The following is a 24,767-nucleotide window of genomic DNA, read 5'->3' on the forward strand; positions in this document are numbered from 1 at the left end:
CGCTCTTCCCGGTGCCGGATGCATTATGAGATGAGATGAAGTACATCTCTCCGCGGGAATATGCAACCACGCCGTGAATACTCCTCGTGCGGGTGTCACTCCATCCATCCACAATGAGGGAGACTCCGTTCTCTCCCATTGCTGCTTTGTGTTGTCGGCCGCTTACTCTACAATGCGCTTCTCCTTCTCGAGCAATGTAGTGCGCAAGCTCTCGGATGAGGGGGGCGTATAGGTTGAGCCATTGTAACACGCGGAAGCTCTGGGGGTCTTCTTTCAGCCCTAAACACCACCTAGAACATGTTGATGCATAACGCAAACAGAAGAGAGAGTAGAGAGAGAGAGATATGCTGGAAATTCAGTATATTCTTATGGTACAAAAAGGTACCTACAATCTACAGCCAAAGGTTGCCTTCTTGAGAAGGTATAAATCACCAAAACAGTCCTAATCTAAGACCCATTCCACGAGGGAATGAATGCTTACAACAATGAGCAAACTGCCTATTTATAGGCTTCTTGGACTTCATGGAGTGCTGGCCGACCAGCAATCGGCCAGCCGATTGGACAAATTTTCTACAAAAGTGATGCGCATGTAGCCGCCTTGGTTCTGATTCAACCGACAGCCCCTTTTGTCTCAGCCGACAGCTCCTGCTCTGCTCTGGTACAGCCGACAGGGATCCAAGTCCTTCTCCAAGTCCAACACTGGCTCCAAACTGTAGCTTGCTCCTAACTCTGGTCTTCTTCTGATCTTTTTCTGGCTGCCCCTTCTGGACTAGCTCCAGAGAATGTCCATGGCATTTTCATGCACATGACATCCCCCTCTGGTAAACTTGATGACGGGATTCCAACCTATTCTTGGATGACCGTCATCATCCCACTCTATTCCCGGAGTCCCTCTGTCATCCATCCATCTCTGGCAACCCTTTTCACTGAAAACCCGGCCCGGTCTCCAAAACCACTCTCACTCTAAATAAGATCTATGCATCTGTTCCTTCCAGTCCCCAATCCGTTCCTGCCCTAACTCTGAACACTGTCTTGGTCTTCATTCCTGAGAAATGAGTCTGGCACTCTCACATCACCCCTTGGAGGATAATCCTCCCTTGGGACCGTTGCCCGAGAACCTATCTAGCTCACAGGACTGCCATCCCCTCTGGCTTTGTGGAACACCACCAACAAACCTCCTAGGAGCTCTTCCCGATCTTGTGTTCCTTGCCTTGGGCTTCGTACCCGTGTACTTTCCTGTACCTTGGACCTATACACCATCATATGGGACTGAATCAGAGTTTAGCTTTGCTGAGCCTGATGCTCTGATACCAATGTAACACGCGGAAGCTCTGGGGGTCTTGTTTCAGCCCTAAACACTACCTAGAACATGCTGATGCATAACGCAAACAAAAGGGAGAGTAGAGAGATTCTTATGGTACAAAAAGGTACCTACAATCTACAGCCAAAGGCTGAATTCTTGAAAAGGTGTAAATCACCAAAACAAGCCTAATCTAAGACCCATTCCATGAGGGAATGAATGCTTACAACAATGAGCAAACAGCCTATTTATAGGCTTCTTGGACTTCATGGAGTGGTCGGCCAGCCGACCGGACAAATCTTCTACAAAAGTGATGTGCTTGTAGCCGCCTTGGTTCTGATTCAGCTCTGCTCTGGTGCAGCCGACAAGGATCCAAGTCCAACATTGGCTCCAAACTGTAGCTTGCTCCTAGCTCTAGTCTTCTTCTGATCTTTTTCTAGCTGCCCCTTCTGGACTAGCTCCAGAGAATGTCCACGGCATTTTCATGCACATGACATCCATACTCCCCAATCTTCTTAACCATGACCTTGAAGCATTCCGACCTATTCAAGAAAGTAATTTACTAATGAGAAGGGGACTAGGATGATGAAAACATGAATGATGAATTGGCAATGATCGATTGCACTTACCTAGCCGCTTGAAAGGCAATGTGGTCGTGGAAGAAGAAGCGGGCCACCACCATATCCACCTCCTCCTTCAACTTGGGGTTCCAATTCTCCCCAAGTGTAGATTGTCGTCGTGGGCCACGTAATGGTTGAGAGGCCGTGGAGATGGAGGGTGCCGGCGTCGTGGATGGAGTAACATTCCGACTTGATGGTGAAGGTGATGGTGTGCATGATCCCGATCCACCACATGACTCCATTGTAGAGGCTTGAGTTCCTCTCCCCATCGTCGCAGGATCCACGGCCACTCGTGGTGTCCTTCTTGCCGCTTTGACCACCTCGTAGACGCTAAGCTTGTCAAGAAGTTCCCGTCTCTTCTCGGGCGTGACATTCGTGCAAAACCTCACCTCATGCCCACTCTCATGCAAGAGGTGGGCTCGCACTTTGTTGGCGCCACCCGTTCGCCGGTACGGGCAAAGCTTGCATGCCCATGGCCGAGAACCGCCTCCATGAGTGGATGGGGTGTAGTTAACCTCCTCCCACCATGTCCATCCCGTTGTCCTTCTACAGGAAGCCCCGGCACGTGAGGAGGATGCCATGGTTGAAGATGGCTCGACTCTCGAGCCTTGAGGAATGAGAGAGAGAGAGAGAGAGAGAGAGAGAGAGAGAGAGATGAAATGAAATGAAATGATATATTAACGTCTCTAAGAGGCCATAGTGGCCTATGAGACCAAAACTGAGAGTACATCTGAAGTTGGTGTCTCATCAAAGAGAACAACTAAATGAGACTAAAAAGTACAATAAACTGATTGTCCTACAGTTATAAGAACTGAACTGTAAGACTCGGAGATGATACTGAGTACAAAATACTGAAAAATACTGAGAAATGTATATCAGGTAGATCCATGTATGCTGATCAGTTGAAGTGTTGCCCTCTCCTTAGATCAAGTATCTCCGCCATGGGGCTGTCTAGAATGGAGAGGTCGTAAAAGCGAGGTAGGCGCCTTCGATGCCGAGCAATAATGGCTCTGATCTGGCGATAGTGAGGATGTCGTGGTCAGGATCCTGATGGGCGTGGCCGACGAGCACGACATAAGATAACTGCTCTATCAGTGGTGACTCCCTGGGAGCGTGGTCGGTGCCCTGATGGCCCAATGGAGGATATCATGAGGTGTGTGGGCTGGGTTGTTGGTACTGGTGCCGAAGAAATCTGTCAGGGTCCTCTGTCTAGATACATCATGGCTCGGCCTCTTGTCTACCAAGAGGGTCTCTCTGTGTCTCCTGAGCTCAAGTAGAAACAATCCCAGGCATCTCTGATCCTCAAACTCCATGACCCTACGTAACGGCCCAAAACCCTCTCGGAAGAGGCAGTGATATCTCCCTCGGATCTCATAATAGACTATACATCGGCAAATGTAGTGTTCCTCTGTCTCTACCTCCTAGTAGCATAGCTCACAAATGCGGTCATCCAAGATCTGATGCACATATCGCCCAGTCTCAATCCGCAGCTGGTGTGATGAGGTCGGGATCTGTCCAATGGCACAACGTATCCCATGTGATAGGTGTACATCCATGTACGCCGGGCGGGTGATAAACTCATCCGGTGAGAGGTGTAGAAAATGGCTCTTGTAATGAGCCATTTTCGTGCCCAAGGGCTCAAGGGGGCTAGTCCATGTCCTCTCTATGTCCACTCTGATGATATCCATCCTGATCACGCGGTTTTGCTCTGAGCGGGTGAGATCCAAAAATGGACAATCCAGACTGTACTGAAAGGGTGGTAGTGCCTCTATCCGCAAACCATGTAGGTCAAACCATGATCTCATCTGAGCGTACCAACAATGAGTATCTCCATCCTCTGCCAACTGTATGGATGAGGTCAACGCCAATCCGGAGTACCTCTGCTGAGGGAGCTCCCGTAGCCGCTGTAAAAAGGTAACTACCTAGAATAGGGCCTCGGTTACTACTGGTGGGGCACCCAGCTCAGCCCGAACAATCTCATGTGGTACTGATGATTTGCTCCGAATCATGCGAGCAATCATCATAATCAGTGGTCTCTCCATTTGCCTTCATCCCTCATCTGTCCCTCTCTGAGATCTGTGATGTATACTGGGCCCCCAAATTGGAGCTCCATACAGGAGGGTTGGTGTGACAAGCGTATCAAATAGCCACAATTTGGTGCGTGGCTCCTGAAACTGTATGTGTGCACACTGCCTCTCAAGTGCCCCCAAGGCTGCATGCTCTCGAGCTAATCTAGCTGCTGCTGCCTCCTTCAGGGAGAAACGTGGTCCTTTGAAAGTAACTCCCAAGTAGACATATGACCTGGCGTACTCTACCGGCTCCCCTCGGAAAGTGAACTGAGGCTCTGATCTCGACACCCATACCTGTGTGGTGTTAAACACCATAACCTTGGTTTTCCCAAGGTTCACTGTCAGATCTCTATCCGCACAGAAAGCCTGTAATGCACCCAGGTGTCTCTGTAATCCCTCCGAAGAGTCTGAGATTAGAACAATATCATCAGCATATAACAAGATGGGTATCAACACCCCTGCCAGGCATGCCCTTGGGCCTCCCAATCTGTCTACATAATCAGAGACCGCATCAATGTACAGTCCAAAGAGGGTGGGCGATAGCGGGCATCCCTGCTTCACCCCTATCGTGCTGGTCACCCTATCAGATAATCTGCCTAGAGCTGGGACTCTGCCTGTCACAGACTCATACAAAGCATATATCCCCCACTGCATATCCTCGAGTACCTCAATGTCATGCAATCTGTGCATAAGCCTGGCACGTGGTACAGTATCGAAGAAGGCTTTGCGAAAGTCCACAAAGCAGCAGTATATCCTTCTCTTCTGTGCCCTGCCCTCTTCAATAAGTGCCCGAAGTGTCAGTATGTGATCCAAGGTAGTAAATCCTCTCCTGAAGCTAGCCTGTCCATGTGCTCGATGACCATGCCTCTCTGCCCATCGGCTCAGCTCCGACTCCAATATAGAGCCATATAATTTGGCCAAGTAATGACCAATCATGATCGTCCTGTAGTTGCCTGGACCCCATGATTGGCAGTGAGTTCAAAGGCCCCAGGTCATGATGTTCTCGCATTCAAAGGCCCCAGGTCATGATGATCCCCAGCAAACCATCAGTCCCACACTAGATTATCCACGCAGAGTTTGCTGCAGCCCCAATGATAGTGGATGCACTCTTCCATACAGTCACATACCTCCATTGCATTAGTTACATGGATCCCGCAGGTACCTAAGGCTTGCCCTGGAGTCCTCGAGACAGCTAGCACTCGAGGGCCATTCTGGAGTATGGTATGCCTTAGTTTCCACTTGGTTCTCAGTATATGGGCTCCTCATGGACCGCCTACCACCCCTTCAGTACAGTCTAAACTCCCCTCTTCTCCAGCAACCAGGTTATCCAACTAGATCTTCTCAGCCTCTACACCCACTGCACATGGATCACACCTTTGGAGCTCCCAACCAAGATACACTTCTACAGATATCACTTCCTCACGCTCACTGAGGATGGATTCATCTAGCGGCCGGGCTACCTGAGTGTTGACATGTCCCATGCCATGCGGATTGCGATTGGCTATATACATGTCTCATCCCACTGCCTTAGAGTGGAGACGGGTAGAGCTGCGCACGTCTTCATAGCCAGGGAGCTCATACGGAGACCCTGAGAGGAAAGAATCTTTCGATTATGCCACACAGAGGTTGAGATAGAGGAGCAATTACATATGCCGTTGCCCAGTATACTATGAGATCCATGGGAGGTTTCACTGTCTGTTTCGTGAGAGATTTGGTCCACTCTCCAAGATCATTGACTTCCCGGACCTATGTTGCCTAGGCCTCTTCTTGCTTGAGCTCTGCAGACACAGGGACACTTTCTTGAGAGAGCTTCGGCCCCAACCACCCCGACCCCTCCCTCGCCAGCCAGCCATCACCAGTTTCTTCCGAACCCAAGAGGTGGAGGACACCCATACAGTGGATCTTGTGGACCTACCTCGGGTTGCTCTAGACCCACCTCGCCCGGAGGAGTTACCTGGGACCGGGCCTCCGCATTCCAGCGTGCCCGACGCCCCCGCCCCCCGGACATCGGCCATGATCCCCTCATGAGCTCCAGATCCAAGACATGCTCCATTGCCATATCGAGCTACCTTTCCACGTGACGTAGCTGAGGGAGACCTCTTGGCCATCCCATGCTTGATATTTGGAAAGTGGTATACCATTTATAGGGGACTGAAGCTCCTCTCATGTTCCATGTTCTTGTTATTCCATGATGAGTTTCCATGGACAGTTTTGTATCACCCCAAGGAGATGGCTATGTTTTGTTTTTGTTTTTCCATGATGAGATATGCTATGGACATTATTGTATCACTTTTGTCTCATAGGCCCATTGGGTCTTTAGTAGACGCTTAATCTCTCTCTCTCTCTCTCTCTCTCTCTCTCTCTCTCTCTCTCTCTCTCGTACTCTTATCTTCACTACATTGTGCTATCGTCAAGAACCAACGTGCTGAATATTCATTATCAAAGTATAATCATGTCTGTAAGCTTCTGCATTTTAAAGTGGTATCAAAGCTTTGTCTTTTGGTGAAGAAATTCAGCCAAGAAAAAAAAAAAAATCCTCGTGTGGTTGGTTTACAGATGCCAATAGCACTAGGACGGTTAGTTTATAGCCTCCGAAAGCAACTAGAAACAGCTCCCACCCACATAGGGATGGTTTATTTGCGATCACGGAAAAACTTGACCAGTCCCCCTATGGCAAAATCTGAACACCAGACCATTGAAGAAACTACCGCATCAAGAAGCCAAGTTGCTAGTGGTGATATGAACGCCATGTTCTAGGAATTTACGCACACACCAAGGGGAACAAATGCTTGACTACAAGGCTGCGATACCTCGTCACCCTTTCCCACCCCTAGTTGTTACGGAGATCCCTTCCCAGATCTCTGCCTTGGCTAGCTCCATTGCAGAGTTAACGCGGCAGTCTAGTTGGAAAGAGGCCTCCTGGGCCTGTCCAACCAAGATCTCCTAAACACAATCCAACACAAGATTAAAGACAACCAAATAAAAGGGGTGCAAGCAAGCTCACCACTAATGATGTACTGGTTCTGAGTACATACCCCCAAAGAATGCTTTCCTCCAACTTTGCCTCTTGCAGACCACTCCATATGCTACCTTGGTTGCATTCTTCGGATGGATCTATGCACCTCCTTGGGACTTGTTAGACATCATCCCCTTGTTGTTGGCTTCCAGTGTGGTCCTATTTTAGCCTTTAGGGCTCACCCTGTTAGCTAGAGAGGCTGGTCACCCCTCACATCATTTACCAACCTATTTTCCCATTTTATGGAGTCATGGGCATTTATCCCTAGTCGTTTTTTCATTGCTTGCTTTGTGCCTCTTGCATGCCTTAGTGCCTCTACATATTGGCTTGCAGCAATCCCTCACATACGAGGTCTTTTTCCCCTCTTGCTCGGGACTTGTATTCTTGTTTGGTGATATTGAGAGCAGGTATACACCTGTGTTTCCTCTCCGTCTCTCTCTTTCTCTCTCACTCTCTCTCCTGTGTTTCCACTTTCCATCTTCTGTTGTGCATTCTATCATGGTATCAGAGCGCCGGTGTCTAGCATTGTTGGATGCTCCCTCCTACCATTTTTTTTTCTCAGTTTTGCTGTCGGACAGTCTGCCTCTTCCAGGTGCTTCTCCACTACAACTTGTGGTCATCCATTATCGGTTTTGACCCCTGAGACTCCCTGTCCAGCTGTTGGCCTGCTCTGTTTCAGGGCAGCAACACTGTTGGTGCTACGTTTCTTCATCTACAGGTGGTTTGCAGCAGTCGGTTTGCCGATTGGTTTATGTGAGGCTTGGTTTCACTTCTGCGTTTCCAGAATCTGCCCTATCTACTGCCCCTTTTACCCCTGCGTTTTCAGATTTCCAGCCCTGTTTTGCTGCGTTTTCTGGACTGATCTTGCTGGTAGCTCTACCTTCACCTGGGCTTCATCAGTTGGACCCGAAGGTACCTTCTCTTCAGCTACAGGTGGTTTGCGGCAATCGGTTTGCCGATTGGTTGATCTGAGGCTTGGTTTCACTTCTGCATTTCCAGAATCTGCCCTATCTTCCCCTTTTACCCCTGCGTTTTCAGATTTCCAGCCCTGTTTTGCTGCGTTTTCTGGACTAATCTTGCTGGTAGCTCTACCTTCACCTGGGCTTCATCAGTTGGACCCGAAGGTACCTTCTCTTCAGCGTTTTTTCCTCATATGAGGTGTGGAAGCTGGTCAGCCTGAATTTTCAGGTTTGCAGCCCTCTGGTAGGCTGCATTTTCTTCTCCAGTGTGGACACATATCACATGCAGAGGGGTTTTTTGTGTGGATTGTGGCTTTGGTGGCAATTTGGTACCTGAGGAGGACACTGAATTTCTGATTTCAGTCAGTGCTTTGCTGTTTTTTTGGAGCATCTATACTTACGTTTTGTTCCTAACCTACACAGTTACCCGGTTTCTTCATGTTCCTTGCCTTATGTTGGCGGTGGAGTGCTGCTTTTTGCTTTGGGGAAGAGATCCGGACACGAGGAGATCTACTTCAGGCCCAGGAGCAGTTTTACGGAGCAGTAAGAGGCAGTCATCTTTTGCCTTGTCGAGGACACAGGCAGAGTACCAGGCTGCTTGTGATGCTGCTTGTGAGGTGGTGAGGATGCAGAAGTTGCATTGCAGGTTTGGGCTTCCACTGGAGGAACCCATGGTCATCCAGAGGCACTTTGTTCGTGAACAGATTGTTGCTGATGACATCTTGCTAGAGTTCTGTTCGACGGAGGACAGTACGGTGGACCTCTTCACGAAGTCGCTATCTCAGGATTTGCTCAGGCGGCACCCCAGCTCCCTGTGGTTGGTTTCACAGCCAGGAGCTGAGAGGGGGTGTTAGAAGTCATCTCCTGTCTATTTTTATACACCAGGGCCTTTGTTGTGGGTGTGCCCGCCCTTATGAGGTGTTTTCTCATTTTTCCCCACTCTCCGTATTTTTTCCCCATTTTTCCATGGTGCGGATGGATGCCACATGTTGGCAGGAGCTCCTGGTGGCTGACCGACTGCCTATGATGCAGTCGTGGAGGTTTTGATGCTGGCCGACCTGTTTTGTACAGTCGTGGAGATATTTTCTGCTAGCCGACTTGCTTTATGCAGTCGTGGAGAGCCCTCAAGCGCTGGCCGACTGCATCCATGGGGCATATAAATAGGCCCCATGTTCCTCACCATTTTCTCATTCAGTTTTGTACGGGATCTTGTGTATAGAGAAGAGTTTACACGCCTATCTCTCAGTGTTTCTTGTGCTGTCTATTTTCTGCACTCTACTTGCTCTTGTGGACCCAAGTTTGGTTATCATTTCCGCTGTGTATTTTGACATCAGCCTGTTGCTGAAGGTCCGCCGACTGGCCGACCTAGTGTGAAGCTGGCCGACTTGGGTTGTGTGCCCCTTAGGCCTGCTGACTTGCTGCCCAGCCTCCTATGGGCTGATTGCTTGCACATGGGGGCCTCCATGGCCTCTAGGGTAGCCCATAAGGGCTGCCCTTCATGTAGATCATGCTCACAGAGCCTTATGGGGTGGCCCAAAGGGCTGCCCCCTAGCCTACAACCCTACATACCAAAGGTATGCTTGCAACAAGGATTCTAGCTCCCTAAGATGGTGTCCCAAGAAAAGCCCAGTACACCTCTACCTCTGGCTACACTATCTCTCAGGCAAAGCATCCGGCAAGGTAGTCCAGGCATAAAAGAAACTAGCACCATATACAATAGAAGCAAGCCAAAGGCCACGACCAGGCTAGTGTATGAAAATGAAATCCATATGGAGCAACACAAAAAATAGAAAATGGCCTCACTTGGAAGCAATGCAACTCCCGTCAACAAGCTAAGCAGCGAGGGATGTCATGGGGGTCACAGTTATATGTCTGTACCAAGAAGTGCAAGTCTTGGGTTAGTGATGTGATCCGAGCATTTTGTGAGCCCTAGCACAAGGGCAAGACACCAATTGCCATTAGCGTAGGCTGGGGTAAGTCCAGGTAGTCAATCGTGCGAAGTCCTGCACAATCACTTAACATAGTATTGTTTGTACAAATGTCCACGCAGCTTAGTAGGCCAAGTGTCCAGCATTGGACATGCAGATAGTTGATCAGCAGGCAAGATGTCCCAACTAGACATCCAGAGTCCAGACAGCCCATCTGGACAGATCCGGACAAGTCTAGACAGGCTGAGCAAAGCTGGGGAGCAAGTTGGGTAAGGGCAGGCCAGGCAGGTAGCAGGCTGACCAGGCTGACCAGCAGAAGGGGGCACACTTAATAGGCCCTTTCTCCTCTAACTTCGATCATCTAACCCCAGATCCAGATGAGGTCCATCAGTGTATCGGGCAAAGTATAAATCCAAGACACTTCAGGACTCCTCTTCACTAGATGAAGAAAGGCATAGCATTTTTCCGTAAACCTGCAAAACAATGCTTCCCAGGATCCCAACTCAGAAGACATCTATTCCAGCACAGACCCCGTTCCATAAGAATTCAAGATCCCACTATAATTAGAAACTGAGGAGGGAACCTCCTAAGGTCACCCCCAAAGGAATGATGCTTACTGTGTCCATGGGGAAACAAAGTAAAGTTGCAGAGATGCCAGCAGCTGCTCCTGCAACAAGTCTTTCAAAGTTCGTGGCTTCCTCCCTTCCTGTGATCTCCAACAGCGTCTTTCTGTAGACATCGTAGCAGAAAAAATTCACTGATTTGAACGGAGCAGTCCGAAGCAGGTTTACTACATTTCCTTTCCAAAATCCTCCAAATCCTTCACTAGCCACAATGAGCCGTATAATTTGTAGCACATTTTGTTGTGCACCCCGGACCATGTACTCCAGCTTCAGCCTCTCTAGTGGAGCTACAATTGTCCTGCAGAAATTGAATGTCATTCCGAAATTTGAGCTTGCAGGATTAAAGCAGCCAAGCATTGACAGCAAGAATGCAACACTTTCTCTGTGTGTGTGTGCAGGCGTTTACACGTACACAAACACATAGATATAATTATGTTTATAATAACTAAATATATATGTGTGTATCACACACACACACACACATGCACATATACATGCAAACCTCTCTCTCTCTCTCTCTCTCGGGTGGTTGGGGGGGGCGGGGGGGGCATGGGCGGGCAACATCCTTTTAAATCAAAAGCTTCATGTTTCCACATCAATAAGGTATGTGCTGCCCTCATAGTAACAAATCTTCTCAGCTGTTGAGAAATACACACCTGGACACCATTGCAGATATGGCACCAGCTGAAAGATGCTTCACAGTGTTGAATGCTGGGTTTCCTACAGCAACCTTCTTGCCTTTGTCTCTATCCAATTCATTAAGCTTCCTGGATGCCTCTCCACTGCTTACAGATTGAATGTCTATTGAGTTGCTGCCTTTCTCATTGCTGCTGTTATCTGAGACTAAACTTGCCTCAGACTGAGATAAATTCAACTTTTCCACACCTCCGATCTCTCTTCCTGCTAACCCAACAGAACAAAATAGCAGCTGTTGCTTTCGCCTCTCTAAAAGTGGCAGTCCTTTGCTCGAAATGCGATTCTTGTTTTGGTCCCCATCTTGCGTAAACATGGCTTGCAAAGAGTTTGCCCATATTGCCAGTTGAGTGAAGCCATGCAGCAATGGGTGTGTACGAGTATTCGTCCTCCATGATGCTGACATGGTTGAAGAGCCCCTTTGCAGATTGGGAACAGAAGTTTGCAACATAACTGAAGAGTGAAGATGAGGGGGATCCCCACGATAGCTTACCATGGGAGGGTGGTCATCAAGTGACAAAGATGGGACCCACATAGAATTTGAGGTTAGTTCCATGGTGCATAAGGGAACAGTTGAAACATCAAAGAGGCTCTGAGTGCCTAGTTGTGGAAGAAGCGCGAAACTGATGTGCACGGGAGACTGGGCATTTGAAGATGTGGAGAAGCCATGGTATTCTGTCTGCTCATGCCCTGGTGCATGATGACGACGGCGATGACGATGACAATGAGCATTGGATTGGCTCAGGGAGGCGGAAGACCCTCGGGAGTGCATGGTCCAAGAGATGACGCCAATTACAGCTACCGAGGGCTATATTGAGAGATAAACTAAGCAGCATGATGAAACCCACTGCAAACGAAGATCAAGGACTCCATATAGAGAAAAATGCATGGACGCCCACAAACGCAATTGAGAGCTGTCATGTGATCAAAACTCGCTCTATCGATGAGAGAGTAAACTGGCCATGAGACCTTATATGGAAGAAAAATATAGCCTGTTGAAGCAAATTTCTACGCTCTGAAAACCCCGACTCCACATCCGACAAAGGAATAACTGCGCACCAGCTGGTGTGTCAGGTGACTTGAGGTTGTTGCTTCGGAATCCAAAAAGAAACTCAAATCGCCCTAATTTTTGTTCAGCCTAACAGCAGAAAAGGGATCACCTACATCGGCCAAGCTCTCCAAAGCAAGGCGCCCGACAGCGGCAAAAGCTCCAATTAGCTCAAATTTTAGCGACCAGCGGCGGCAAAAGCTCCAACTAGCTCAAATTTTATCGCCCACTAACAGACAACAACAATACAACACACTGATCTTCAAAAGAATACCCATTCACCCGTTGCTCTGGATCAATGCCACCTTTGAGAAGGAGAACCATGTGCAGTAACCTACATAGGTAGAGACGCAAAAATTGCAACAAACCAACACTTTTCCCAAAACCCGCTTTTTGAAGAGTGACAGGGTAAAGAAAAAATTGCACTTTTCCCACAACCGGCTTTTTGTCTCCCATATTCACTTTTTTGAGTGGTGCATATCCACTTTTTTGAGTGGTGCCATTAATTAATTAATGCCTAGGTTTCACCTAAGGCGCATATCCACTTTTTTGAGTGGTGCCATTAATTAATTAATGCCTAGGTTTCACCTAAGGCGTCAATCCCATCCCAACTGCCTCCCGTCGCTTCCCTCACGCTCGACTGCTCACACCCCTCGCTCAAAGTTACTTGCTGCCCTCACCTCCCATCGCCTGCATGCCTCCCCTCAGTTGGATCAGCGTGAAGAGGCAGAAGAGCCCAAAGAGCAAGTGTTTCTACCAACGCATCAATCTCAACAATCAGTTATGCAATGATCTTGAGGTGTGTTGAAGGCGAGCTCGCCCACGAGCTGGAAGAGATGGTGAAGGCGAGCTCGCCCACCACGGGCTGGAGGCAATGGAAAAGGTGTTTGATATTTTGCACCAGCATCGCCTTCTCCACCAGAACCAAAATCCGAGCTAGAGGCAAAGGAGAAGGGCGAGCTCGCCCACAAGCTGGAGGCGAAGGGGAAGGGCGAGGAGCTCTCTGTTGTTTTGCACTGAGGTCGCCTTCAGCAAGCAGAATCATTTACCTCCATGCAGCGCTAGCAGCTTGCCATGTATAAGTACACTAAAAAAGAAACAACCAAAATTGACTCCTTCTAATTATGTCTTAAAAGAAAAGCTCATAAGACCTTAGCAAATGCACCTTAGGCAATGACTAACTCGATTCGCGACTTAATTAATTATTGAAAACAAGAAAAAGATTTTGGGTGCATATTGTCTCCCATTTTTAAATATCTATGAAATTCAAATCTAGTGGATTTGCCTTGATCTCAAGGGTTTTTCTAGCCCAATATTGAGGGTATTTGAATTTGCAAAATGCGCGTACAGAATTTTATATTGAAATGGGTGGTCCTCACGATGCAAGACCAGCATAGGGCTAGTGGAAGAACACTCAATTTAGATGAATTCAGCCAACCAAATCTCCTGAAGAAGCATGGTTCCCTAAATATTTCATTTTTGCATTTTAAATGGTCAAAAAATGGGCTTAATTTGGGGGTGAGTTTGGGATTCAGTACCCGCAAGCTTACTCGCCCCTTTACCCTAGTAACCATGTTAAGAGACAAGGGAACCATCTAAGTATGAAAAGTAAAGAGACAAGATAACCATCTAAGTATAAAAAGTGGCCTCTTATTCAAATCATGAATATAAGGTACCACTTGTAGTATAATCACTGTGCAAGGTAGCCTCATATAGACTCTCCCTATAGAGGTCCTTATTTATCTCTAGAGGATCTCATGAATCCACTTGGTGACTAGGGTGATACCACCTTTGTGTGATGTTCAGTCCGTCAAGGGGCTGCTTGAAATCTACTAGACCACAAGACCACAAGGCCTTCACCTACTAGTGTTACTCTCCTATACTATCCTATACCACCAAGAGCATGCTTGCACCAATGACCATAGTCCTTAAATCATACATATGAATGGGGAGGAAAATTAGGAACTTTTCATGCATTCATAAAACATAAACTTATAACTTATACATTCGAGGGACTTAGCTTCTTTGCTTAATACTTTTCTACTAAAAGATAGCTAAGTAGAACAAACGAACTATTAGCCTTAAAAATTGTATATAAGGCTTAGGCTAGGTACAAAAAACAATCATGAGATGGAGTTGGAAGGGCAAGATTACCCATCCTTGATGGGTTAGCCAGATGGAGCCATGGTGATGGTGGTCGAGAATTATTTTGTAATCGTTCGGTAAATTGCACACTTGAAGTTAAGCCCTTCATTAAAAGATGTTTTTCAATTGCATGGACATTGAGCTTAAACATTTTACGCTCTATTAAGAGCTATTATTTACAATTTCCAAAATCTTAGGACAATGAACAAATATACTATATATATATATATATATATATATATATATATATTATATATATATATATAAAGATAGGAATTACTCTTGTTTGCGATGAAATGAAACATGACATTTCTTATTTGAATCCAAATAATGCTTCAACTTGTGTTACTTTTGCATATCAAGTTTAATACACAAAGGTTTAAGCTTTAGGAATAAGAACACCCACGTAATAAGACACTATAAAAGATAAAGGGCGGAAGCTCCTAGGAGGTTAGGAGCATGTGTTCACACCAAAGGCATAGTGGGTTCCCTTGGCTTGTGGAGCATAATAAAGATCAAGTATGTCTTTTCTGTCTTATGTCAAACCTTCAATGACCTCATATATGTGTTTTAAATAAGTATAGCTTGATTGTCTTTTTAAATCTATTTGTTAGGATGAATGAAAACTCTATGTTCCAGAAAGTCCTTGCATAAAAGTTTCATTTTGCTTATCTCTTTACAAGATTCAAGCTAGGTGAAAATGGTACATTCCCAACCATTGCAAAAAGGTGATTATGGCATGCATAAACATGTCTTTTCCAGCATCTCTAAAAGGTAAAAAGGTAGTAATCTAACAAACCTCAAAGCACAAGATGTAAATTTGGATATGCTTTTGAAATTTGGATATGCTTTTGAAATAGTGATATACTTAATATCATATCGATGTTTGCTAGCCATTCAATTACTTGAGATAAGAGAGAGAAGATGAGATGGAAGGAAAATTTATTAAACCTAACAACTTTGTGATCAAAGGATGAAGTTTTTTGCACAATTAAGATAGTCAATGTACTTAATTTTGGATTTATAAAATGACTCAACAATTAGTAATATCATGAGATATTTTTTGCATTTCCTCTTTCTCTTCTTTCCATACATAGACCAGCATCATGTAATTCTTTTTTAATGATCATTTCATTTTTTCTAATGGGGACTATCTTCTAGAAGGTTAAACGATAAACAAGCTTCCAAGTACTCACATTTGAGATGCTAACAAAAAAGAAATAGTGGATTTGTGTTAAAGTGCCATGTAGTCGAAAATGTAAAGAAAATTGAGGATAAAGCAAGTAATTCAAATGAAATTTTTTGTAAAAATACTAAAAGCCATTTGATTTCACTATACTAATAACCTAACATAATAGAGCACATAGATTCTTAATAACATTAAAATAAAAAAATGATAAATAATCATTTATAAACAAAGAATTAAATAAAAATTAACCATTTCATCATATTAAAGAGGTCGAAGCAACTTCATTTGAGTATAAATATGGGCATGACACATGAGAAACTTATGGGGCTCATTTTGAAACACTTATAGGAAAACCCTAGATCAACCCATGCTCAAGGCTTTAAGCCTTAGGTTGGGAGGGAACTATCGTGTGGGCCTTATGGTAAAAGAATATGCTTAAGAACATTACAAGAAACCACCGATGATTAAAATAAACAGTTTTAAGATCTAAAAAATTTGAGTTGACAATGCCATGTAGGCCTTGTACCAAAAGACAATTCTTGAGAACATTACGAGAAGCCATAAGAGCATACTTTTAGACAACATTTTCAAACTTGATCACAGTGATGGATTCAGAGTTTATGAGCCATTTGATTTGAGTATGTCAAATAACTCATACACAAGGCCACAAATATTATTAAGAGCATGAAAAGAAATAAAAGAAAATGTAAGATTTCAAAATAGGATATCTCCAAAAATTAATCATTTATCAAATTTAAAGAGCCCAAAAGATTTGATTTAAGAATTAAGAATGAAGAAATTATCTTTCAAATTCACATGAGAAAGTTATGATCCTTTCTCTACGCACATGCTAACATACAAGGCTCTGTAAGCCTTGTATGTTGTCCCTAGGTTGTCTGCCAAAACAATAATCCAAAAGTCTCACACTAACTCCTCTTGAAGGTGGGTTGGTGCTACTAAATACCCATGGGCTCATTGAGGTCCTTTGCCAAGAGACCAACCCATTATCTTCTCTTATGCAAAATCAAAATAAAATTTTCATAGTAACTCCTCTTGAGGGTGGGTTGGTGCTACTAACTTAACATGGACTCATTGAGTCTCTTTGTCAAGAGAACAACCCAATCTCCTCTCACACAAAATCAAAATAAAATCATATTTATACTCTAATCAAATAGACTCAATCCATTAGTGTAGGTTTATGTTTTGCAATTTCTTCATGTGAAAGAAACATTATACATTTTACCTTCTAGCAATGAGGTCATGCTAGTGTACTTATTAGAGCTAAAGGCTTAAAACATTATAGAGTTTTCTATTTTGTGAAGGTACTTTTAATCAAAGGTCACATCACCCTTTACAATTGTTTTTTCCCTCAAAATTATTTTCTTATTATCATTTTTCAAAAATAGAGTATCTTTTAAGAAATGGCTTTGGAAAATTCACCACGAGAACATTTGATTCTCCCAAAAAAGACCATGACAATGTTTAAGGCAAAAACTTGTCACATAATATGTCTTACTCTCAAATAATATCTAATGCTTGTGACATGCTACAAAAAATTGCTTAATTTTTACGTTTAAAACTAGGGTACATATAGGCGAAATATAAATAAGAGGCATTGAACTTTCCATTGAACTAGGATTTATAGAACAATCATCATAGCGCAAACTTGGCTGATTGTTTGGGATCATATTCTTGTTAGAAGGACCTAACATATTATTTCTATTTTGGAGTGCCACATTGTCATTGTTTCTTGGCTCTATGTCCACCATGTCGCTAGAGTTTTATGGCTCCATGTCTATCCCATTGCCAAAGTTTTTGGGTCTTGCACACATTTGTTTGGATGTTTTTGTTTAGGGCTGATGGTGTCTATTATATATAGGAAAGAACAAATTTGTCGGTCACCAATTCAAGACCAAATTTTAAATGTCAAGCGCAGAAAACCAAAAGGTAAAGGTTCAAATTATGAATTTGAGTTTTCAAGAAAATGATAGGTGCACTGGTATATGTGCCGGTACAATATAGGAACTGGTATATACTTATCGTGGCACACATACCAGAGCGTAGACTATACCGACATGTATATTGATGTCCATATCGGGCGTGCCTATAGCGACGTGCATACCAATTACCAAATTGAGTTTCTCAAACTCACAAACCATTTTTGTGTTTGTGTGTGTTTGTAGGGTATAGGGGGGAGGTATACCCTTCTTTCTCCAATCCTTTTTGCTTCTTTTTCTTGCCTCTACCATGGATTTTCTAATATGTGTGTGTGTGTGTGTGTTTGTTTGTTTGTTTTGCGAGCTCATATCTTCTTGCCTTTCTCTCATGTTGCCCATGGCGTAGCTTGCTCATGTTTCCTTTGACCTAAAATTTATCCCTTATCTATTGATTTTTCCTTATTGGTTTGCTCCTTTTATGTGTATTTGCAGGAGGGCAGGTTCTCTATACTGGTGCCTTTACTTTAAGGTAAGGACCCTAAACCCTCGCTTTGGGTTTTGATCTTTCTTGCAAGAGTTAAAGGCTCTGTGGCCCATGCATTGTCATAGCTACTCCATAGCTGCATTGTTAGATCTAAGCCTAGGCACTTGCTTTGCCTTGGCTATACATATGCATGCCCATGTGTAGGCTTGGCTTAGGCATGGGTATGCATAGCCATAGCCCCTTAAACACCTCTACCCAGCCTTCTCCAGAGTTTGCTTTCACGTATATACCACAAACTATAAGCCCTCAGTAGTTTTGTTAGTTCGTTTCACAAGAAACCCCTTAGTAGAGATCCATGACAATTAATTAATTTGGGGGGAATGGGCCCTCCCATCCCTCTACCCACGAGAGTCACACCGATCCTCAATCCCTCGAATACACCAGTGCGCATCCCACCTACTCATCGCTCATCTACGCGTACATGTGGTAGTAGTGGAGGTGGTTGTAGTGGTGGGAGTGGTGGCATAGATGGATTGAACCCTACACGATGTTAGACCCACCCATCTCCTCCATATCTAATAAACCACGCACACCTAGGAGTCCTTACACTCCTTGCACAACATCCGTAGAGAAAGTTTATCGTTTGTGCAATAGAGAAGTGGTGTAATATGAGACAAGGGAAAGAGATGAAAGTGCATATTGGCCAACTGCTTAAGATTCAATTTGTGCACACGAGGTTATGAAGAAGTGGGAAGCCTTAGAGCAGGACAAAAAGAACATCATCTCGCAAAAATTAAGAGTGAGTACACTCCCATAAAGTAGGTGAAGTAGTGCCTAATCAATGGATCAACCATGTCATGGCATCACGAAGATCCGAGTTAAGGGATGATTTGAGGGAGGGGAAGCCAAAACCTATTTGGTTGGATGAGGAGGAGTGGCGGGATGATCCAACCAGAGTATATGGACACATTTGATAGATAAAATCTATAGCACGGTCTTGGATGGAGAGTGTAGGCACATCGCATCTTGGTAGTGAAGGATATGAGCCCTTCCGCTATTTGCCATATTGGTAGTACATGCATCATAAAGAGAAATCTTGAGTCTATATCCTTCCCTTGCAAACCAACAACAATGCTTGCTTTCTATTTGGTTGGTTCTTAGGTTATTTGGAGCATCATTACTTCTCTCTATTGTTATGAAGATTGAACCCCAATGTGCTATGAGCACCTCCCACTAGCTCAACCAAGAGTCCATTGTTGACATACTCCTATCCATCACATGACCATTGTGCCACCATTGACATATCTATCAAGCCTCTACTAATGCAGCTTCACTGGTAGGGGCCATGTGCCACTTCTTGCACATTGCTTTGTGCTCTCCTTGATATGTAACACACACATACTTTGTTGTGTGGGCAACCATGCTCTGCTCCGAATAAAATAGGCAAGACCTATCATCAAGATGTTATTTTTCCCACCATTGAACACATGTCGAATTGCATTCTAGTTAGCATGAGCCTCATCTGCCACATGAAACCAAAGATATCTACCCTTTCACAGCCATGGTTTGCCATCACCTCATTAATGTATTCTCAGAACATACATTGGGCCTCCATATCTTTCATTTCACATGTCGCATTTGTTAAAGCCTGCATGTTGCAGGAAACCTCTAGCCATTTACGATGTAACACACTTGACCACCTCTGACTACTTTTATACTTTACATTCATAATATGCTACCTTGGATCATACACATAACAAGCCATGGTCACCCAATCTGATGTTTGTTAGGTGTGGTCAAATTGTATCCATGCATGTCGTAGGTCCCTAGAGTCGGTTCGTGACATTCGATTCACTAAATCCAACCCTGAAAAGCGACTCCAATGGTGGAAATCTTGAAAACAAAGCACTTCTCACTTCAGGACCCTTGTCTCGGGAACCTGCTTCCTTGATGAAAAAAGTCATAAGTGCACTCTCGTTTCAGCTTTAGAAGTGCATCCCAAGCCAAAGCTCTCCTTAGAAGGCCCGTGTTGTTGGGCTGTAGTGACTGACCTCCAAAACCTAAAAATCAAATTGCTTAAGTTTCACACTTTACTTATCTAGATTTTAATAACTCTTTTACAAAAACATAATTGCCCAACTAAATTAGCTTACCAGTTGTCTTCCACCAGTGGTCCCATCTCCTTTATAATGTTGATGAACTCTTGTTTCCCAATGAAATGTGAGGAACCACCTTCTTGCACTAGCGCTGCCATCATGGTTTCTTTTTCCACACACATTTGTACCTTTCTTTCCCGGCATTGCGATCTACTCCTAACACCCCTGGACACCATTTGCTTTATCCTAGCAGTTAGTGCCTTTGATGTGTCTGCCCGTACATTATGTTGATGGAAACTGATGTGTAATTATCTTAAAAGGGGCTCCATAAATCTATCATATTAGACTAAGTTGGAAGTCCTCTGGGCAGGCTATCGAAGATGGCTATTGGTTGTGGGTTTGAGTTTAACGAAGCATCAAATATTGCAAAGTAATTGGCCAAAATAGAGTCTGCAAAAGTATATAGAACTCCTCCCTCTCATGAATAAAGGTTGGCTCTAGAGGGACATGCAACTCTTGGGACCCAATATTTACTATTGCTTGCAATCCATAGAATGATAAGGGAGCTACTTGTTCTTGTAAGAACTTTATACTCACGAGAACTCAACCATTTGCTGAAACATAGATTCTTTTGAGAAGATGTGAAGGAGATTGTGTACGTCATTGTAAGAGAAACAAAAAGAAGTACACAAGAACAAAACAGAATGTCACAATTGGTATCAAGTACACACAAAATGAATGTTGATTAATACCCTTAAATAAGTTGGCTGTTTTTATTTGACCATTTTAATGTAATTATTATTTTTAAATAATATTAATTAAAAAATCAAATTTAGTGGATATATATATATATATATATATATATATATATATATATATATATAGTGCACTTTTATCAAATTTGATGAACCAAACCATACTCATAAAGAGAAGCCTAGTACAAATCTGAAGATGATAAACATGCATGATAAGCTTGTTCTTGCAATAAAATTTCCAAGCCCTATATTATATATACTCAATGGATGTTGATTTTAGATACACATTTGGATAAGAAAGACCTTATAAACATGTGTGTGCTCATGGACCAGTTCACCATTTTTTTTGAACATTTGAAGAAAACCAATCACAACATGGAGGATCCTTATTCAATGAAAACAATTTGCATCATTATCCCAAATAAATTGACATTCTTGAGGAAAAAATGATTAAAGCTCCTAGTTTGGATGGGATCCTTGAACATGGAGTTAAATTAGGGGTAAAAAATCTTAAAGAGATATAAATTTTTGATAATCTAAAAGAGACATTTAAACACTTGTAAACGACAAGAATATCTAGGCTGTCTAGAGATTGTACTACCTTAGAATGAATAGCGATTATTTTAAAAGCTTCCATTAGAATCTACAATGTACATGTACACCACTCTTTGATAGATAATGGACATCTTGATGGTAAATGCTTGACCATCTAGCAAAGTTAGTAGGTGGGTTCTACAAAATAGGAATGATGTTTAAAGTCATTAGGTTATGAAATTTAACCTCTTTCTATTTAATTCTTTACATGCATGACAAAAGTCAGCTAAGTAATTTAAGGTTTCAAGAATATCATGGCCTATGAAAGCCCTCCTTTGCATCATGGCCTATGAAAGCCCTCCTTTGCATCATGGAATTCTTGCAACTCACTTCACTTTACCATACTACATTCGTACAATAATGTGGAAATATGGTTATAAAAAAAGTGTTCGAGAAGACCCTTGTAAATGAAAAGCTTGAGCCTCTTTATTGGTTGCTGTCAATGTATATGGTTATAAAAAAAGTGTTTGAGAAGACCCTTGTACAATAATGTGGAAATATGGTTATAAAAAAAGTGTTTGAGAAGACCCTTGTAAATGAAAAGCTTGAGCCTCTTTATTGGTTGCTGTCAATGTATATATGTACATATATATACATAAATATGTATGTATGTGTATATATATATAAAAGTACATGTGAATTACCCTCGTGGACTGGATTGTACATGTGGGAATGCCACGTGTAATGTCCGAGCTATCACGTGTAAATGCCCGAGCTCGGGCATTACACGTGGCATGGCTACATGTACAATGCAATCCACGTCGTGGGCATGCCACATGTAATGCTCGAGCTGCCATGTGTAATACCCAAGCTTGGGCATTAAACGTGGCATGCCTGTGTGATTGATTGGTGCCATGTGTAATGCTTAAGTTTGGGCATTACACATGGCATGCCATCATGGATTGCGCTCCACGGTGGCCGCCACATGTGTAATGCTCGAACTTGGGTATTATATGTGGCAGTGCCATGTGTCATGCACATGTTATGCATACGATGCCCGCTCAAAATGGCATGCACTGTCTAATGGCTTACTAAGCCACTAGATAGCAACATGCCCCCTCACAAGCACACCCTCTCCCTCACACACTTCTCACACACCCTCTCAATGGCACTCTCTCTCACTCACATGCCTCTCGACAGCGCAACGTCTCACACGCCCTCTCTCCCTCCCATGCTCTAACACGCCCCTCACAAATCCCTCATTTGCCCTCTCTCTCTCTCTCACATGCCCTCTCTCTCTCTCCCCCTCAAATCTCTCTCACATGCCCCTAACAAATTCCTCACACACTATTTTATGTCCCATATTTGAATTAATCAAAATGCTTCCATCATCATCACTCTTGTCATCCCTAACCTCCATGTCTCCAAAGAAAATGACTCCCCTAGATGCATTTACAATCTAAGGGCTTCACTGAAAATCCAGACGAGATCACAATATCGCAGGAAGGGCATATCACAAGTTGCCACATCAAGCGAGGTAACCAATACATCTGGATTGCAGTTGGGTGCGAGGCCTGCTCTTGCAACGCCCACCAACAATTGTGTTTCCAACAGTAGTGCCATGATTGCTGAAGAAGAGGAGTTCATAAAAGAGAGTTTTGGCCAAGTGGTTGATCGACATATCTCTACGAATTGGGTGGAGTATCACTTGGTTGATAATCATCACCTTCCAAGAGTGCCTCTTTGTTGCCTCCTTGCAAACTTGGCAATCCATATGAATGATGATAGCATTGAAGGGTTAATTAAAATCATGGACGAGAGCATATACCAGTCAACAATGGATGTGTTCATTGTCTCTGAGGGTTTCCCTGGACAAGAGCCCCTTCCATTTGACCATCAAAGTGCAATCGGTCATGACCTATCATTGCCAATAGAGTTTGACATGATACTAGAGCATACAGAAGGATGGCAACACATGGTTGGGAAGATGTTTGTTGTCTAGGATGGCAACCATCAACTCAAAGCATGGTAGGAATGGGAAAAAACCACTGGAGTTGAAAGAGAGAAGGTTCCAAAGGTGATTTGTAGAGTGGTCTGATTCCTTGAGGAGGAGAAGGCTGAGTTCCTGTTAGTGCTGCATATGATAAAAAAGTAAGTGGATTGTATCTTATTTTTTTGTGATTGAAATGAAAAAACATCTTATATGTTATCATATCCCTTATCATGCATGCTAAATTGCCAGGGTCACTACCATTCATGTGCCGAAAATAATGGCACATGATATATTTATGATGCAGCGTGTGGGCCTTGCTGATCCACAATCGTTGTTGTCAAAGTTTAGTGATGCAGATTGTGCATGGGCCGAGAAAGCTCTTAGGCATTGGGGGCTTAATAGATCAAAGTGTGGATGAAGCTTCCCATGACACACTCTTCTCTCAATCAATTGGTGTTCAAGGTATGTGCATGCCTTGTACACAGACTACAATAAAGCCATGTTTTGATTTCAAAACATAAATCATTACAGTATAAGTTTGATGCCACATACCAAGCCAAGGTTAGTGGATTGCCTGAGGTGAGGGAGTAGAGAATACATTCTAAATGTAGAAATGTTCAATAAGAATTATATAGATGCTATGGAGGAGAGCTACTTATAAAGAGGGGACATGAGCTTGCACAAACTTCCAAACTCGACTATGGCAAAGAGTTTTTCAAAGAAAGTAATCTCTTGCCAGGGCGGCTAGGGTGAAAAGGCTAGCAGATTCAGGACTCCCAAGCTAGCAGAGATCGCTCAAGCACACATTACATATGCAGAGTAAGATCTCTAACTCCCTCAATGCATTAATGTTTCTTTCATACGTAGGTAGGCACATAACGTTGGTTCACAATGTAGGAAATATAGGCTCGTTGATGTATAGGTGGCGAGTTTGCAACGAGGGACACCCAGATTCTTCCATCTGACAGAGCGTTCTTTATGTGGACACATCGGCATGTGTAATAGTTCCAATTGACCAAGTACACACTACAACTGTACCACAAAGCTGGAGACGAGCTCACTCGTTGTAATTAGCATACATGAGAGAGCCACACTGGACTCTAGGGTAGGTATCATATGTTTTTAAAGCTTTCAAGAAGGCTCACTTTGAAAAGGTGTTCGTAAGGTGGAAAGGACAAATGCACCCTAGATTTGACGAGCAACCACACTTGCCATGCACGGCACGTCACCCCTTGTACAGGTAGGTAGTAGTATGCCACAATACTATTATTGTTATTTTATCATATTAGGTGGTGGAGAAGTTATTGTTATTTTATCATTTTGTTATAGAAATGCACTTTCAGAGTACATTTCATTATGTAAGGTAGCACGTTTGTGT

General features: G+C 43.7%; 1 protein-coding gene across 2 annotated transcripts in view; it reads right to left on the bottom strand.

The window, feature by feature from the left end:
• Positions 1–12,629, bottom strand: part of LOC147618650 (putative mitochondrial adenine nucleotide transporter BTL3) — a 61,506-nt gene extending 48,877 nt beyond the window's left edge. The window contains exons 1-3 of one of the 2 annotated variants that reach the window (XM_086773682.1): positions 12,373–12,603; positions 11,172–12,259; positions 10,510–10,813 (exon numbers count right to left, since the gene is read on the bottom strand). In XM_086773682.1, coding sequence (XP_086629808.1) covers positions 10,510–10,813; positions 11,172–11,980 — 1,113 coding nt within the window. In that variant the 5' untranslated portion in view covers positions 11,981–12,259; positions 12,373–12,603. Of the gene's footprint in view, positions 1–10,509; positions 10,814–11,171 lie in introns of both variants that reach the window. The other variant, XM_086773683.1, reaches the window with a different exon arrangement.
• Between the last annotated feature and the right edge of the window lie 12,138 nt (positions 12,630–24,767).

Source organism: Cibotium barometz, chromosome 34 (genome assembly GCF_041138505.1).
Source record: "Cibotium barometz isolate CiBa-2024 chromosome 34, ASM4113850v1, whole genome shotgun sequence".
Lineage (NCBI taxonomy): Eukaryota > Viridiplantae > Streptophyta > Polypodiopsida > Cyatheales > Cibotiaceae > Cibotium > Cibotium barometz.